General features: G+C 39.9%; 3 protein-coding genes across 6 annotated transcripts; 2 read left to right on the forward strand and 1 right to left on the reverse strand.

Annotated features, from left to right (window-relative positions):
• The first annotated feature begins 32 nt into the window (after window positions 1-32).
• Window positions 33-3,585, forward strand: LOC113159062 (dual specificity phosphatase DUPD1-like). The gene is given in 5 exon segments (XM_026355553.1): window positions 33-313; window positions 954-1,166; window positions 1,263-1,486; window positions 1,572-1,771; window positions 1,773-3,585. Coding segments are annotated over 4 exon segments (636 nt in total). The 5' UTR covers window positions 33-313; window positions 954-990; the 3' UTR covers window positions 1,809-3,585.
• On the reverse strand, window positions 1,944-10,680 carry adka (adenosine kinase a). 4 transcript variants are annotated; one of them, XM_026355551.1, is made up of 12 exons: window positions 9,604-9,748; window positions 8,658-8,740; window positions 8,353-8,427; window positions 6,799-6,852; window positions 5,368-5,446; window positions 5,075-5,247; window positions 4,881-4,989; window positions 4,546-4,716; window positions 4,389-4,424; window positions 4,178-4,292; window positions 3,983-4,069; window positions 1,944-3,869 (listed from the first exon to the last, which is right to left on the reverse strand). In XM_026355551.1, exons 3-12 carry the CDS (start codon window positions 8,406-8,408, stop codon window positions 3,745-3,747), a joined length of 1,005 nt encoding a protein of 334 aa, XP_026211336.1. In that variant the 5' UTR covers window positions 8,409-8,427; window positions 8,658-8,740; window positions 9,604-9,748; the 3' UTR covers window positions 1,944-3,744. The 4 variants fall into 4 exon arrangements, with proteins under 4 accessions (XP_026211336.1, XP_026211334.1, XP_026211335.1 ...); XM_026355549.1 differs by lacking the exons at window positions 8,658-8,740; window positions 9,604-9,748 and adding an exon at window positions 10,537-10,680; XM_026355550.1 differs by lacking the exon at window positions 8,658-8,740 and having other exon boundaries at window positions 9,604-9,750.
• An 822-nt stretch (window positions 10,681-11,502) lies between these two features.
• Window positions 11,503-15,741, forward strand: ap3m1 (adaptor related protein complex 3 subunit mu 1). The gene is made up of 9 exons (XM_026356709.1): window positions 11,503-11,588; window positions 11,938-12,215; window positions 13,011-13,182; window positions 13,292-13,429; window positions 13,541-13,626; window positions 13,741-13,874; window positions 14,011-14,218; window positions 14,371-14,515; window positions 14,656-15,741. The coding sequence occupies exons 2-9, from the start codon at window positions 11,943-11,945 to the stop codon at window positions 14,754-14,756; spliced, it is 1,257 nt and encodes a 418-aa protein (XP_026212494.1). The 5' UTR covers window positions 11,503-11,588; window positions 11,938-11,942; the 3' UTR covers window positions 14,757-15,741.
• The last annotated feature ends 463 nt before the right edge of the window (window positions 15,742-16,204 follow it).

Here is a 16,204-nt window from a genome sequence, read left to right on the forward strand (position 1 = left end):
TTTTCTGGCATTTGGACTCATGAGTGAGTTTCTTTTCCACATATTATTTAGGAAAGTAATCACTGTCACGACTAAGAGCACATTTAGAAGGCTGCAAGAAAGCAACTGTGTGTCACGTTGTTAAAGTCAGGTGTTGTGGTGCAGCTGCCTAAAAATATCATGTTAAACACCGAGCCCGCGAGAGCAGTTACCATTCCAGATCTGTGTTTCAGTCTCTGTTCACAAGCAGCACACACCCACTGAGGAAACGCTGAGACGCTGATCTGTGATCCTGCTCAGTAACTGATTTAAAACTTTAAACCTTAAGAAAGAGGTAAGTAATATTTTTCTTCAGTAAAACAAACAGTAGAAAGAGTTGTATGTATATTTGATTCTCTTTAAGCAACTCAGTTCATCCTGTGACATCACAACACTGTTTTACTTCTTTCTGTCTGAAAATGTGTGTGTATATAAAAAGTCACCAATTAAAAAAAATTAATGCATCAAAATACTTAGAATAAAATAAAATGTAATCACAAATAAATACAGTAGAGCATATTAAAAAGCAACTGAATTATTATTTTGGTTTTTTTTTTGGCAATTTGTATAACAGCAATTTTAACTTCACACTTGCAGTGAAAAAGTATGTAATAAATAGGTTATGGCTCATTTCATGTAGTTGTAAGCACATAAAAGGTAATTTATTCATTAACATAGAATTTATAATATATAAATACATATTTTGTGTTACAATTATTCCATATTGATTACTACATTAGTGTGTTATGAACCATGTATTAAAGATGCATGTATGCTTATGAATAATACATTGGGAAACTTAACATGAAGTGTTACTGTTTAGTGACAAAACTATTGTCACACTAATTTACAAGTTATGTATCTCAGAACTACTTTATGTCCCTAGATCCTCTCTCTATGTTAATATAATATACTGTATGCACGCCTTGGAGCAGGGTTCAGGGTGTGTTTTCAGGGCAGCAGAGGTGAGACATGGCCTCCTGTGTGAAGTCCAGAGGTAAAAACCCGTACACAGCGGTGCAGGTGGACCCAGACAGCGACTACATCACACCAGGAACATTAGAGCTAGAGCAGCTGTTCTGGGTCGGCACTGGGCCTCAGTATGCACACGTGAATGAGGTCTGGCCCCGTATCTACATTGGGGACGAGTGAGTAAATGCAAACACAAAGCTCATGGTTTTTCAGCACAATTTTCTTATCTGGATAACGTCATAGCGAGTCTTTGTGCCATTACATGAAAACAGAAAGACGGCTCTGGAGCAGCCTGGCCTGAGGGAGCTCGGTATTACACACGTCCTGAACGCAGCAGAAGGGAAGTGGAATAATGTCCTGACTGGTGCCAAATACTACAGCGACATAGACATCCAGTACTATGGAGTAGAAGCTGAAGACAAACCCTCCTTCAACATTTCACAGTACTTCTGCCCTGCAGCCCAGTTCATCCAAGAGGCCCTCAGTCACACACAGAGTAAGTTCTGGAGGAAATCACAATCTTTGATTCAGACCATTCACTTCACTTCTGAAACCATTAAATCTAACTCATTTTGTTCTAGACAAGGTCCTGGTGCACTGTGTGATGGGTCGGAGCAGGTCAGCCACTCTGGTCTTGGCGTACCTGATGATGAAACACAGTTTGACTGTGGTTGATGCTATTGAGCATGTGCGACAGCACCGTTGTATCCTGCCTAATCATGGCTTCCTGAAACAGCTGAGAGCTCTGGACATCACATTACAGGAGGAGAAGCTGAGACAAAAAAAGACACATTCAGGAAGAGCAGAGTACAACATAGAGAAAATATGAGAGTTTCCTACTTGAAATTTCCCTCAAATAATCTCAGGTCTAACAAAAAACTATATTTGTCTAACTGTTGTAACTTATTGTTTCATGTCAGCCTAATACAATTAAATATAAAATGTGCTCTAAGGACTTTAAGGATGTTTATTTGTCATGCACTGCAGGCCAGTGCTGGTAGTGATCAGAGAATAGATAGCATTTCAACCGGGCTGTGATTCAGAATGACATACAAGATTAAATATTAATTCTGAATAAGAAACAAAATCAGATCACTGATGACATTATTCATGCTATTTGCAAAGAGGGTTCAATATTTTAACAGCAGGAGTGAATGTGTTGTCAGCAATTGTGTGTATACCAAAAAATTCATCAAGGGATTAAAACATCTAATTACATCATAAATAAAATATTTGCACAAATGAATTAAAGTCACAAACTCAACATTGTAAGTTTTGTCGTCTTTATGCATCACAATCTGGCACAAAAATGGACAACTTGTGTGCTACTGAGAACATGAAAAGACATCACATCATGATTTGGTATGAGAACATGTTAAGAAACAACCTATTTAAAGTCTTTTCTTTATATAAACAGACGTACACATTTCAAAACACCTCATATCTTATGATATTTTATCGTATGTCTACAGTCTTAATGACTGTATTCAAGTATTCAGTGTTGTGTAAAACACAACATAACACAAACCCTGGCAAATACTGATGTTTTAAAATGTCTGGCCCAACATCTAACTTGAAATTTCTATTTCCATAAAACGTAAGCATGACTTTTTTCAAAGCCAACAGTCTCGCAGCGTATTCTCCGATGTTTCAAGAGATCAACATTCAGCCAGAAACAGCAGTTTAACATAATTTTAAAGGCTGAAAAATTAACAGTAGAGAAAGCTCAATTTTAATGCCCTCTCCATTTCACACTATTGCAATACAATCTTTCTAACCTTATGTGCATTTTATGGAGGTCGTGCCTCCAACACAAGCCACCTTTAAACCCATCACGTCTAGCTTTTAAGCTTCCCTGCACAGACAAATGTTCCCACTGTAGGCCTTTGATCATCTGCAGAGATAAAAGGCACTCATTACTAGAATGATCTGCCCAAAAAAACATGGTGAGGAAAAACTTTAATATCTGCAAGGCTGATGTTGAAGGTAACTTATGAATTTCATTGACACAGCACAGCTGACATTTAACAGTGATCATATGACTTATTGGGCAGAGGCTATGACACATTTACAATGAGTGCACGTAAAAGAAAGAACATTTGGTTTAATAACTGGCCTGTTAGATTAAAACTAACTTAAATCATAATCAGGATTCATTCATCTTAAAAAATGCAAAACAACCCATGACTGCACATTTTCAATGCAGTATCTAAAACCTGCAGTACCGTATGTGGTATCTTTTTCCTTAGTCCAATCTTTGTGTATAATGTATCCTCTCTTTGTGAAATCAGCCTCTCATGCTTTGATTCAGTCTCCAGGAGGAAGAAAAAAACAAAACAGCTTGTGATGTCACCACAAATGCTCGCATCAGAGTCAGCTGAGTGCCAGAGCCAGAGGCCGGACGCCAGCAGTGAGGCACATTTTTGCATTTTGATACTTCGTGTGAAGCTAAATTATCCGATTGTGTTACCATAATATGAACACATCTCTCCACTGCCTCTTGGCTGCATGATCCTCTGGCGTCTCCAAGTGGAGACACAGAGACTGGCACACGTCAGGAGGCACCCAACCAACAACCGGTAAGAAGTTATGTGCGCATGGACAAAAAAATTACTATTGAAAGGTAGTTTCTTAAAACAATTTGTTCTAAAAAAATTAGTGGTGGTATTGGTGGAAAACAGCAGAGCTTATAGGTCAGAACTGTATTTGGCAGGATGAGGTTTTAGGCTGATGGTAAAGTTGACCGGAGAGTCATCATTTGAAATCAGGTTTTTCTGGGAAAGTGCAACCTGCCCGTCTGATGATGACATTGGCAGCGTAGTGTGCTGCCTTCACACACTGATCCAGCGGTTTCTCCTGAACAAGCTCAGACAGGAAACCTGCAGCACAAGAGGAAAGAGATCAACAGAAACCCACACAAAACACAGGAAAGACCCAGGATCAAAAAATAATAACAAAGAAAAAGGTACAGAATAATAACAGTAAAACGTACCTCCTACAAAGGCATCACCTGCACCATTTGTGTCAACAATGTCCTTGGGGTCAATCTTTAGTACAGGGAAGGTCTTGACCTTGTCACCTGAACACACAGAAAAGAAGAATTATATCTCTACACTGCAGCCTCAACATAAAAACAAATGATTGAGAGAAATACAAACAAGAAAGCAGAGAAAACAGAAAATCTTACTCGAGGCTATGACTGTTTCATCCTTCCCTTGGGTCAACACTACAATCCTATGTCTCTTTGAGTTGACTTTGGGTAAAGCCTGGGCTTTCTTGGCAATTTCCTTAGTGTCCTCTGTCTACAGACAAAATACACATCAGCACAACCACATAATAAAGCAAAGGAAATCATGAGTAATGCAGAATTAATGGGCAAAATGAAAGTGCTCACTTACCTCAAACTCTTGCTCTTTAGCAAATGCAGTGGCCTCCTGAGGAAATAAAGATATTTATGTTTTACATGCCAAGATCGGCTAATTGTCGCACAAAACACTGCAGAAGCATATAAAGTCCATAAATAGACTATTTGAGAAATGTGAAAGTCTGGCTTACGGTCTCATTGCCGAACAGCACATCAACGTAGGGCATAACCTGCATGAGGTTGTCCTTGAAAAACTGGCAGATAAAGGGTGCAGAGAGGTTCAGGCAAAACAGCTTGTTATTTTCAGATGCATGCTTTGCCACTTTCAGGATGGACTCCAAAGAGACAGTCAGGAAAAATCCCTGGAAGGAAGGAATGACACAGAGTCAAGACTGATCTGCTTTTTATATTTTGATGTGCTTCAATGAATCGAATGGCGAAGTAACACATTGCAATAAGTAGACCTGAATAATGTATGTGAATAGCACAACACACCATCCTGTGGCTTGAAACTATCACTACTCACAGCTATATAGTAGACTTTAGCTTTTTCTACCAGCTGCCAATTTTCTTCCAGGTCTAAATGCTTTTCCTTCTTATAGCAGTTTGCAGCAGCAAGGTTTGCTACCAGAGACCTGAGAGGAGAAAACAAAAGAGAGAGTTTGCAGGCAGATGCGATTGCAAGGGAGTCAGTATATGCTTATTAATTTAATTACCCACCTGTTATCTGCAGTGATGCAAGCAGCACATGTCCCTGTGGGCTCTTCATCTTGTTCGTAGTAGTGGGCATCGATGTGGGCCTCCTTAGCCTTCTCCTTCAGGATCTCTCCAAACTTGTCTTTGCCAATGCAGCCAAAGAACGTTCCCACTTTGTGGGGTTGTTGGATCATCCACTACACACAGAGACAACAGCTCTGTCAGATGACTCACTGAGGCCTGCATCTATATCACATTACATCATAACTCCTAGAGTATTGATGTGGTGACAGAGTAAAAGTCTGGACATGACCGACCTGAGCAATCTTTATTGAGTTCTGTGTTGCTCCTCCAGCGTGATACTCAACTTTGAACTTCTTCACAATCTCCTCAAACCTAGAAACAGAGATGAACATGCCATAAATTTATTCATGTTTCCAAAAGAAGATTTAGTGACAGCCCATAAAGTTTGTCCACTTTTGCAAATATGAGATCTAGAAAGTCTTTCTGTGGAGTCCTGGATATATTCTGGACAAGTGCAAAGTTTAAAACCTCACAAAACCCCAACTTTCCATTTCGGCTCAGTACTGAATATGAAACAGTTGAGCACTGACCAAACTGTCTGCGTGGCACCAGAAGCTCAGCCAGACCCTTAAAGGAATAGTTATGTCATTTTGGAATTACACTTTATCGTTGCGAATATTAGGAGAAGAAAATCTGAGGCTTGAGTCATAAAGACAGGAAAATATATAGCTTCATATTTAATGCAATATAAGGATATTTAGCTTGAAATTCAGTAAACACATTTTCCAAAATAACCAAAACTATTAGTCTCATGCTTATATACTGTTTATATACTGTTATACTGCTTCCCAGAGGTAGGATTTGCCACATGGCTGTTATACTGCACTTGTGTCTGCCCTTTGGTGTATCTATTGATGCATGTGGATGTCAGACTGCACTCTTTGCACAAGGCTGCTTTTTACTTCTTCTAGATAAAATATACAATACACACATGACTGATCACTGATTTTACTATCTGAACCACTTACGCCTGTTACACAACACTGTCTGAAGCGGCACTTGCAGCTACGCCATCTCTAATGTGCCATTTTATGCAGTCTAAATATAGCAACCCACACACAGAGTTTGCCGAGTATGCCTATGGAGACTGTGGATGACAGGCCCACTGCTGTTAAAGGTCCTGAGCCAGAGGATGCAGAGGGGGAGACATCTGGTAGTTGAAATCATCTCCCTTTTCTTTATCATTTGTCTATTATAAGTATGTTTAAACAATCTGGCAATGTCAAATGTCAGTCGATCTCAGGATATGGGTGTGAATGGGAATATGTTACATTATAATCAGTATTCTTACCACTGTAAAGAAGACATGATTAAAGACCTAACTGTGGAGAGTCAGAATCCCTTTCTTATCTCCTGCTGTTAAATGTTTGCTTTCTTTTTTCTAGGGGACTGGGAGGTGAAATGTCCCAGTGTGCTTTTGGCTGAGACTAGAGATCCCTCCTGTATTTGCTGCTCTGCTATTGGCCATCTCAGGGCCTTAGGGCAACCGTGGCAATTTCTGGTGTGCGCCTGTTTTGACTGGCCTGCTCCAGAACACGGGGGAAACTCAGGATGAATTGAATTACTTTTCTACTTGTAAAGATTACAAACCCACTTAGCACATGTGTAATGTCTATAACAACCTTATATTCTACAGAAAATGCTGCAATACAGGAGGTACTCACAGTTCTTTGTGTTTGTCTTCTGCCAGGATCTGGTCATTGGGCTTCAGAGTGTATCTGCAAATAATTTAAAGGAGAGATAAAGAGATGTTAGTTTCCGCAGGTCATCAGAAACATACCGTCTGCTAAATCACCTCTCCTCTTTTTACCAACTAAAATCTGTTTTTTTCCTCCACACACTAATTCCAGAAAATTAGCCATCACATGTTAAAAACCTGGATTATGTTTTACGTAGATACGTTTTGACATGGAAAATCTGATTCATGAAATTATTCAGCTATTAAATCACAAGGTATGGCTTAGGGCAACTGTGAACCCTCACTCAGTCCACATCACATATGTTGGTCAATAAATCTAATCAGACTGTAGTTTCCTTGAAAGACAAAGGCAGGTTAGAGATTAAACTTTAGTTTTTGCTGTTTGCTTTAGTCTATGTGAGACTGACAAAGAGCTGTGGTTGGCTGTGTTTGCTCTAATCCCAGAGTTTATGCAAGAGGCCTGAGAGTGGACTCTGAGCTGGAACCCTAAGCAGCCCTTTGCCCTGGTCAACTCAGTGTGACAGAGTTTAGATAGACCACAAAACTGCAGCTCAGACTGTAGGTTTCCACTGAAGGCACCCACTATTTAAAAGAATATAAAGTATAGAAATATGTAAAATCTTGATATGAATATCAAGATTTCTGCTAAATTAGTAGTGGAAACATAAAACCTCATCTTTAACTGATAGATCAACTGTAGACTCAGTGATTTCTATGTGCTCTGCTTAATGCATTTAAAGCTTCACTGGCATCATTTAAGTACATGAATACATGGGCATTAATGTGAATGTGATGACAAAGCAGGGAGAGGCTCTAATGCAGGCTGGTACATGTCACCTAACTGTAATGTATTGAAGCATTATACACTCTTGTAATAAAGAAACGGCCATATTGATATAAATTGTGTGGTCAAAACAGTAGAAACACCTGTCGGTATAACAAATTGCAATTCAACAGCAGCATAAACTATATTCAAATTGATTATACAGTTTAATTGACACCTCTGAAATGGTTTAAACAATAACAAATTCAAACAAATCACCGTCATGAAAAGAGGATTAATTTCAGGGCAGCTGGATTAGAGTGCATTAGTAATAGCTGAATGTTTCTAATGAACTTGTATCTGCTGGACATCCAGTTCAGCTGAGGCTGATTATTGCAGATCTCTGCTGTTTCCTGTGCTCTGGTGTCTTGTATCGTCATTATCTTGTTTCTCTATTGATTGAATTACATCAGACATCTTGCTCCTACAGTCAGCCTGTAGGAGGAGCAAATTCACTGACACTGACTCCATATTTTCCCTCATCTAACGGTTATTGTGCTATAAAGATATTTTACACAAGTGAAAAGATTCTTTAACAAAACAGAACTTTCATTCATATTTTTGGCAGTTTTGTTCTTTTGTTCTCTTTGATTCATGTAAATGGTTTAGTATACGCATTGATGTCTTAACTTAAAGTAACTTTTGAGGAGTAGTGAACTACTACTACTAGGCAGCAGTTCATAGCATTTAACTTACTTGTCCAGGAAGTCTTTGTCCACTATTGCACAGATGTCCAGCAAGGGATTTCCCATGCCAAAGAGTGAATTGGAGCTGAAACAAAAAGATTAAGTGTTAAAACAAAAACTTGGCTTACAGTTCTCGTTGACCACTGTTTGTCTTTACTTTCTGAAGCTGTTCTTAATGATTCATCTGCATCTATCACCAGTTACAACTTTAAACTGTCTGGCTGATTTATTAAAAGAGCAGACAGACTCTTTTAGGTTAATTTCTCAACAAAAAGTTAAAAATTCATGTTTGCTCCAGAGTGTGATGGGTTTTACCTTAGCTTTCACAGTTGATTTGAAAAAACACAGTTTTGTTTCCATATGATTTCAATGACATAGTTTAAAATCTTGAACCCACACTGAAAGAAAAGAAGATAACTCAACAACAAATTTTGCAAATGAAAATGAATCTGACATGAGCAGAAGTGAGAAACCCAGTCAGTCATGCATGTGAGCATGTTATGACATTCACAGCAAGGGAACATCAGGACAGCTGTAGGCTGTGTCTCTGTTTTTGTACAATCTGTTCTTTCCTGAGACAAACAACTCATGGTTTGAAAATGATGGTCTTGTAAATGCCTACCTCTTTGTTTTGAAATCGGCATAGCTACATTACCACCACAGGGACTGCAGAAGGCACCTCTGTGCTTTGTGTCAACACATAAAATTTCCACTAGAACACATCCTGCACATCCCTAATCGGTTAAAACCAATGAGTCAATCTGCAACGATAGTTTGTTTTAATGTATGAATACTGAATTATCTTAAGTAATTCTTCTTAAGGGAAGGAATTGTGGTGGCATTAGTGTCACATTCACTCTTGTATGCTAGTCTTTCATGTTGACACATCTGAACGTTTCTGGGAAACAACCATATGCAGCAAGTCTTCGCATAAGAGCCCCTGACAGATGCCACCTTAACACGAACATGTGCAAGCATATTTTTGAAGCTTTAATGCACCAAGAAGAAGGGAGGTAGAAGAAAAACAAAGACAAGGGAGACGTAGTTATCGGGCAGACTTATGCTACTCACTGGACAACAACAGCAACCAAAAAAAAAAAAAGGCGCATCTACAGATACCACACCCTTACTATCAATTCCTACAGCACAAACATCTGCCAATATGCATTCTGATAATTACTGGACTTGTGCAGTCAATTGCACTAAACAAGAACCAATGCCTGCCTTTAGATCTCCTCTCTGTATGTCAACGTGGTCTTACCTTGCAGCAGACATAGTGTCCATCTCTCTGTGTATCTGCTAGATAGTGACAGACCTGTTGAGCAACCTAAAACCGGTTTAAAAAGACCAAAGCATTCAAAAAACTTCACAATTTGAGCTCAATGCAGACAGATCGATTTTTCCCTGCAACCACAGCTCCTCCTACTTGCGAGGGACTGATTGGAGGCAACTGAAGGAGTAAGGACCAGGGCGGTCCTTAGCAGCCAAATCACCCAGTCAGTCTTTAGAGGATAAATTACAACGTTAGACGAGTGGCGAAGACACAGGTCCAATGATCAGCTTGAGCTGAACACTTCAAGTCGCCGGGGGGACACCACAGTCACAGTTAATCAGGCACAAAACACCCAAACATCGCATGTGCACAACCACGTGACTGCTTTGTAATTCATTGTTTAGGGAGCTGGTACAGCACGACTGAGGCCAGCTCCCCCTCCAACAATCACTGCTATACCAAGCAGCAAAGCAATCCCTGGCAGTGAGTGTCCAGATCAGTCCAACTATTTCTTAAACATGCTGGGGCAGGTGGTGGCCACACTTTGCTTAGATTAGATTTCAGCACACCGACCTGAATATAAACCTCATTAGACCATGCCACCTGACAACAGCAGCACCTCTACTCAACTCTCCTGATCCGTTTTTACAATCAGCTCTTTGCTAACGCTGCAGCATGAAAGAAGGACTTTACACCGGTCGTTGTGGAAGACAACCTCTTCTCACTACGGTGGTGGTCACACAAACACTTAATCAAGAAAATCTTAGTTTGCACCATTTTCAGCACGTATTTATAAGAAACTTAAAGTCAAACTGTAAACTTAACATGCGACTTTGGCGCACATTAGCATTCAACCAGCTCAGAGGGACCTCCTCCCTTCGCAAATAACTAGTTTGTTAGCTGCTTTTATCTTTCGGTCACCTTAGTTTGGAAGGACTCTTTTTGGTCGGAGACTCTGGCTTCTGCCCCTCTGAAAGTTTGGGTTTCTTGGCTTTTGGTTCTTCTGAAGCCATCACAGCAGGACGGAGCACGTTGCAGTCACCTTAAAGCCGGTGGGAAAATGCGTCCAGCTGGGGGTTTACACCCGGAGCAGCGCCTCGCAGGAGACAGCATCCTCCCCCTGCGTTGTGTGACGCCTTCACAGACCTCCACCAATCAGAAGCCGTACATTTTGTTACGTCATTGACTCTGTATGACGGTTTATTTTGTAATGAACGTAACTAATTATAATTATAAGTAGCTTAAGTAATGGTGTTCACGATGAAAGGAAAAATATTATTAATATTATTGCATTACAGTTAGTTCAGCCACAAAGCAGCTTTCTAAAACCACTGTACATATGTGCAGTATGATGCAGATTTAGGAGACAGATTTAAAAAAAAAATGTTTTAATTTTAAAGACAAATGTTTCCCGCATGGATTTGGTGGAAGATGAACCTGAACTGATGCAACAAAATATGTCCCTTTATTTGTTTAATAAAAGTATTTGTATTAACATTAACTGCTATAAGCTTATGCTACGTAAATGTGTGTCTCGATTTCTTTTAGTTTGACCAAATAAAATACGTGCTTGTGTTTTTATCGGTTATAACCACAGTCATGTGTTAAGATAGCCGATCACCAAACTTGGGACAACTTTTGCATGGATGGGACAGAACGACACCTGAAAGACGCTACCCAGGGTAAAAATCTGAGAAGGAAAATAGCTGCCCGCAAATGTCGCCTGATTAAAAAGTCGTTGCTACTTGAGAATATTTGAAACATGCGAAATATATTTTAGTTCTTTGCCAGTAATATTTTTCTTTATATTTATTCGTTTAGTGTTTATTATATTTTTTCGATGTGTGTTGTCACTACTGGTTAGGTTGTGTTTACGTGTGCATAAATCGTCAGGCGTCTGCTCAGCAGCCCATCCAAACCTGCCATATTGGCACATATTATACATTCTTGGCACAATCGACTGAAGTTAGCAGGTAAAACTTTTAATATGTCAAAGTTTGTACGTGTTATTGTTTATTTAGAACTTTCGTATCGCGTTGAATTTGTAGTTTATTTAATGTTTAGCCTTAATGGCAGTTTCCGTCGAAGTTGCCCGTCTCAAATTGCTAACTAGCCGCTGAAGTTACCTTAAGTTTGACAGGTTGACGGTAGGTAAATGTTGACAAACGATGCGGTTTTACAGTGTCATTTGCATTGTTTTGATTTGTGAGCTAATACATGTTTGATGAGGACTGAAGTTTAAAAAACAACTGCTGATGTAATTCTGCCATTCAGAAACACTGTGCACCACTAACAACAACAACAAACACCTCATTGTTGCAGCTGAGATGATCCACAGTCTGTTCCTGATTAACGTGTCGGGAGACATCTTCCTGGAGAAACACTGGAAGAGTGTCATCAGCCGGAGCGTGTGTGATTACTTTTTTGAGGCGAAGCAGAAGGCAGTGGACCCTGAAAATGTGCCCCCTGTCCTGCAGACCCCACACCACTATCTCATCACAATATTCAGGGGCAAGCTCTTCTTCCTCTCTGTCATCCAGACGGAAGTCCCTCCACTGTTTGTCATTGAGTTCCTGCACAGGGTGGCAGACACATTTCAGGTGCTTTGCTAGATATATACGTCTGTTCTAACATAGTTTCCCATAGAACCAACCTTAAACCAACTTTCAGGAAACCAACTTGGTGTTGTGACACCACTCCTAAGTAACAGAGTAAATCTGAGGGGTTCATGGGAATGAATTTAAAAAAAAAAAGAAAGAGTGCTACACACATTTGAATTCTCACCTACACCCTTGTTTTTGTGAAAACTGAATAGTCTCTGTTTGAGAGAGACAATACGAGAATTAGAGGTGAAAGCTTGTTCGAAGTTGTTGTTCATGCATGCTACGGTTTCATACTGGACAAGAAACTGCAGTAAGCATGTCTGACAATAACACTAAATTATTAATGTATGAATAGAGAACATAATCACTAATAGCCCTAATACACACTGCAGATTTTGACAAAGCAGAATGTGGCGACATATTGCTGTATGACTTCGCTATTCTTTAATTTAGTCTATTCAAACCATGGTAAAGTGACGAAAGTAGTACTAGTAGTAAATACTTCAACACATACAAACACTTTCTTGGTTTTGGGTGTGATGTTGTTGGGCAGCATTTCCTCATAATGCAGAGCACAAAGGAAATGAAGGAGCTCCTCACAGCCACTGTATGTTAACGTTAAGGTTTATAAATTGCACATGGTTTTATAGTGTGAAGTTAAAATGGCTGTGCAAAGTCGCATTTTGCATCTATGGCTATACATGAATATTGTCAAATTCAGTGTATTGTATCTACAATGGAATTAGTTTTTTTTGCTTCAGCTTACAGTAACAGGTATTTTGTTGTGGACAGGACTACTTTGGTGAATGCTCAGAAAGTGTAATCAAGGACAATGTGGTGACGGTGTACGAGCTGCTGGAGGAGATGCTGGACAACGGCTTTCCTCTAGCAACTGAGTCCAATGTCCTCAAGGAGATGATTAGGCCTCCCACAATTCTGCGATCAGTTGTTAATACACTCACAGGTCTGTCACAGACTACCTCACCCTCTGTGCATTTGTCTCTAAACTACACTTAAAAAAATCTTTATGCAATGTTTATATGCACATTTATATTTTTGCCTTTGTTTCTTAGGAGGAAGTAATGTTGGTGATATGTTGCCAACGGGACAACTGTCCAATATCCCCTGGAGGCGAGCTGGTGTTAAATACACAAATAATGAGGCATATTTTGACGTCATAGAGGAAATAGATGCCATTGTGGACAAATCGGGTACAAATTATTATTGCGAGTTTGATCTCAATAGATGAAGAATGTATTGATAACATAAGTGCTGGCTGCCTTTCAAACATGTTTATATCTGCTTGAATGTTTCATATTTAGGCACAACGGTATTTGCAGAGATCCAGGGTGTAATTGAAGCCTGTGTGAGGCTCACTGGGATGCCTGATCTGACTCTGTCCTTTATGGTGAGTTAATTTCCTTCTATCCTTGTGTTTTTATTTATGTGTTGTGTGTTATGGCATCTGCATGTGCATTTCTGTGTAGTGTTATATTCACTCATCATTGTTGTTCAATCACAGAATCCTAGTCTTCTAGACGATGTGAGTTTCCACCCATGTGTACGGTTTAAGCGTTGGGAGTCGGAGCGTGTCCTCTCTTTCATCCCACCAGATGGAAATTTCTCACTCATGTCCTATCACGTGAGCTCTCAAAAGTAAGCAGTGGGCCCACTACACTGTATGTCTTTTATCATAATTAAATACAAGAAAGGAAAAATACCCTAAAACTTTGGTTTTAAATAGGTGATCTAATTATACTGACAGTTAATTATGTGTTTTTTCTTTCCTCAGTCTTGTGGCCATCCCAGTGTATGTGAAGCAGAACATCAGTTTCTTTGAGACAGGCTCTTGTGGTCGTCTGGACATCACAATCGGACCCAAGCAGACCATGGGCAAAACAGTGGAGGGCTTGATGGTCACTGTCCACATGCCTAAAACAGTGCTCAGTGTCAACCTCACTTCAACACAGGGAAACTACACCTATGAACCTACTACTAAGGTGACCACACATACCAAGACATACCCAGTAATTAGATTTTTGCACATACTCTGGACGGAAGTGGTGTAATTCCCCTCCAATGCTGTGGTGATATGGGGAAAATCAAACTAAAACTAAAACTTCGACCTTACTCCATGACTATGTTTTGGTAGGTGTTGGTTTGGGACATTGGGAAACTAAACCCCCAGAAGCTTCCTAACCTGCGAGGCAGTCTGAGCATGCACATGGGAGCCCCCAAACCTGAAGAGAACCCTTCACTCAACATTGACCTGAAGATACAGCAGCTGGCCATATCTGGTAATCTTAGCTGGTCTAGATTAAAAATCCCCTGCATCCCTCTCCACCTCAGCTGTTGTGTTGGCGTTTTATTTTTCAGTTCAGTAGTCGACTCTGTATTTCCATTGATTTCTCACTTCTCTTCTCCTCCCTCTGTTCAGGTCTCAAGGTGAGTCGTCTTGACATGTATGGAGAAAAGTACAAGCCATTCAAAGGGGTCAAATATCTGACTAAAGCGGGAAAATTCCAAGTGCGGACCTGAGTAGTGACTGTCACAGGCCAAAGGTCAACAAACCAATGTGCCAAATAGGCAGCACAGTTACTACCCCTCTCAGGACCCCTGAGAGGGGTAGTGACCTAATCCTGCAGCTTATTGTTGTTAATGAATGATTTTGCATTCTAACAGATATTTATTCAGTGTTTAGCATTACATTTAAGTGACTGGATGGTATTTGTGGCCTGGAAAGGGAAGCCTTAATAATCTGTGTCCTTCTTTAAGTGCTATTAATTTCTATCCAGTTTATATGTGCAGTGTTGTATGAACCATTCCTTTGGAATATTTTGGATTTTTCTTTTTTATTATTATTATTTCTAACACCTTCTGAGTGTTGCCTAAGGGGAATATTTCCGTTTGAAAAGGGACACTCGCAGCTTGCCGCCTTGCTCCTCACTACTTAGCACCTATACAGTCTTATCTGCATGTTGCCTAAGAGAAAGCAGCTGTGCCTATGAAAGCCTTCTTTTACATAAGGTAGCCAGTTTTATACTTGCATATCTCTGTCTCTCTCTCTCTTTCTATCTATCTCTCTATGTTTATTTTTCGAAATGTAATGTATTATCACTTTCTGAGTAGCTGCAGTGATTCACTGTCAGTGCAAGTATTTTAACACATGCTCACTCTTCAATGTTGCCTTGTAAGGGTAGGTTAAAGTGCTTTGTAAAGCGCACACTACGGCACAAACGCCATGTTTTGGTGGCCTGAGGGAATATCTTAAAAATATCTCATATCTAGGGTACATAGTTTGATCCTCAGGGCCTAGAAACATGCCAGTGATTCACACAGGCTGTGAGAACACATGTAAAAAGTACTCAGAAATCTCTGTTATCCTCACAAGTCTTGAATGCAACTTCTTTACTCAGCACAGCATTTGCACAATCAGTTGTCCACATGAAATATACTAAAAGCTCTTGTATGAAGCTGAATCTGTATTTCAGTGTAAAAGATGCCTTAAAACTTTTTAAAATTATTGTGTTTGTGTTTGCTTCTTTCAGTCATTCTAACAGGATGGCTAAAGGGGTGGGGCTGGTAGATCTAGACTGAAATATCTACTAGTTATTACATATAAGGTCTGCACGACAGCGCAGTGGTTAGCACTGTCGCCTCACAGCAGGAAGGTCCTTGATCTGACCCAGATAGCTGGGCCCTTTACAGCATGTGGTAAGTTTGCATGTTCTTGTTGTGCCTGTAGGTTTTTCCCATAGTCTGAAAACATTCAGGTAAAGTTGATCAGCGCTGCAGTTCGCAATTGACTGGCGGATGAGGATTGTGTTGCCATAAAAGGTTCTACAGGTATTCAGGTATTCATGGTTGCCTGTGGTTGAATCCTGCTGACCAAGGATCCCCTGGCAACAACATAATATTGACAATGGTGTTTTTAGTTAAACCTAAAAAATAACAATGTGTTGATTGCAATTGAGTATTTATGACTT

This window comes from Anabas testudineus, chromosome 15 (assembly GCF_900324465.2).
Source record: "Anabas testudineus chromosome 15, fAnaTes1.2, whole genome shotgun sequence".
NCBI lineage: Eukaryota > Metazoa > Chordata > Actinopteri > Anabantiformes > Anabantidae > Anabas > Anabas testudineus.

Coding starts and splice junctions, on each gene's coding strand:
- adka (XM_026355549.1), bottom strand. CDS start 10,628: ATGGCTTCAGAAGAACCAAAAGCCAAGAAACCCAAACTTTCAGAGGGG. Junction 4,990..5,074: donor TGCATCACTGCAGATAACAG/GTGGGTAATTAA, acceptor TTCTCCTCTCAG/GTCTCTGGTAGCAAACCTTG. Junction 4,293..4,388: donor CTAAAGAGCAAGAGTTTGAG/GTAAGTGAGCAC, acceptor TTTTGTCTGTAG/ACAGAGGACACTAAGGAAAT.
- ap3m1 (XM_026356709.1), top strand. CDS start 11,943: ATGATCCACAGTCTGTTCCTGATTAACGTGTCGGGAGACATCTTCCTG. Junction 13,627..13,740: donor ATCTGACTCTGTCCTTTATG/GTGAGTTAATTT, acceptor GTTCAATCACAG/AATCCTAGTCTTCTAGACGA. Junction 14,219..14,370: donor CCTATGAACCTACTACTAAG/GTGACCACACAT, acceptor ATGTTTTGGTAG/GTGTTGGTTTGGGACATTGG.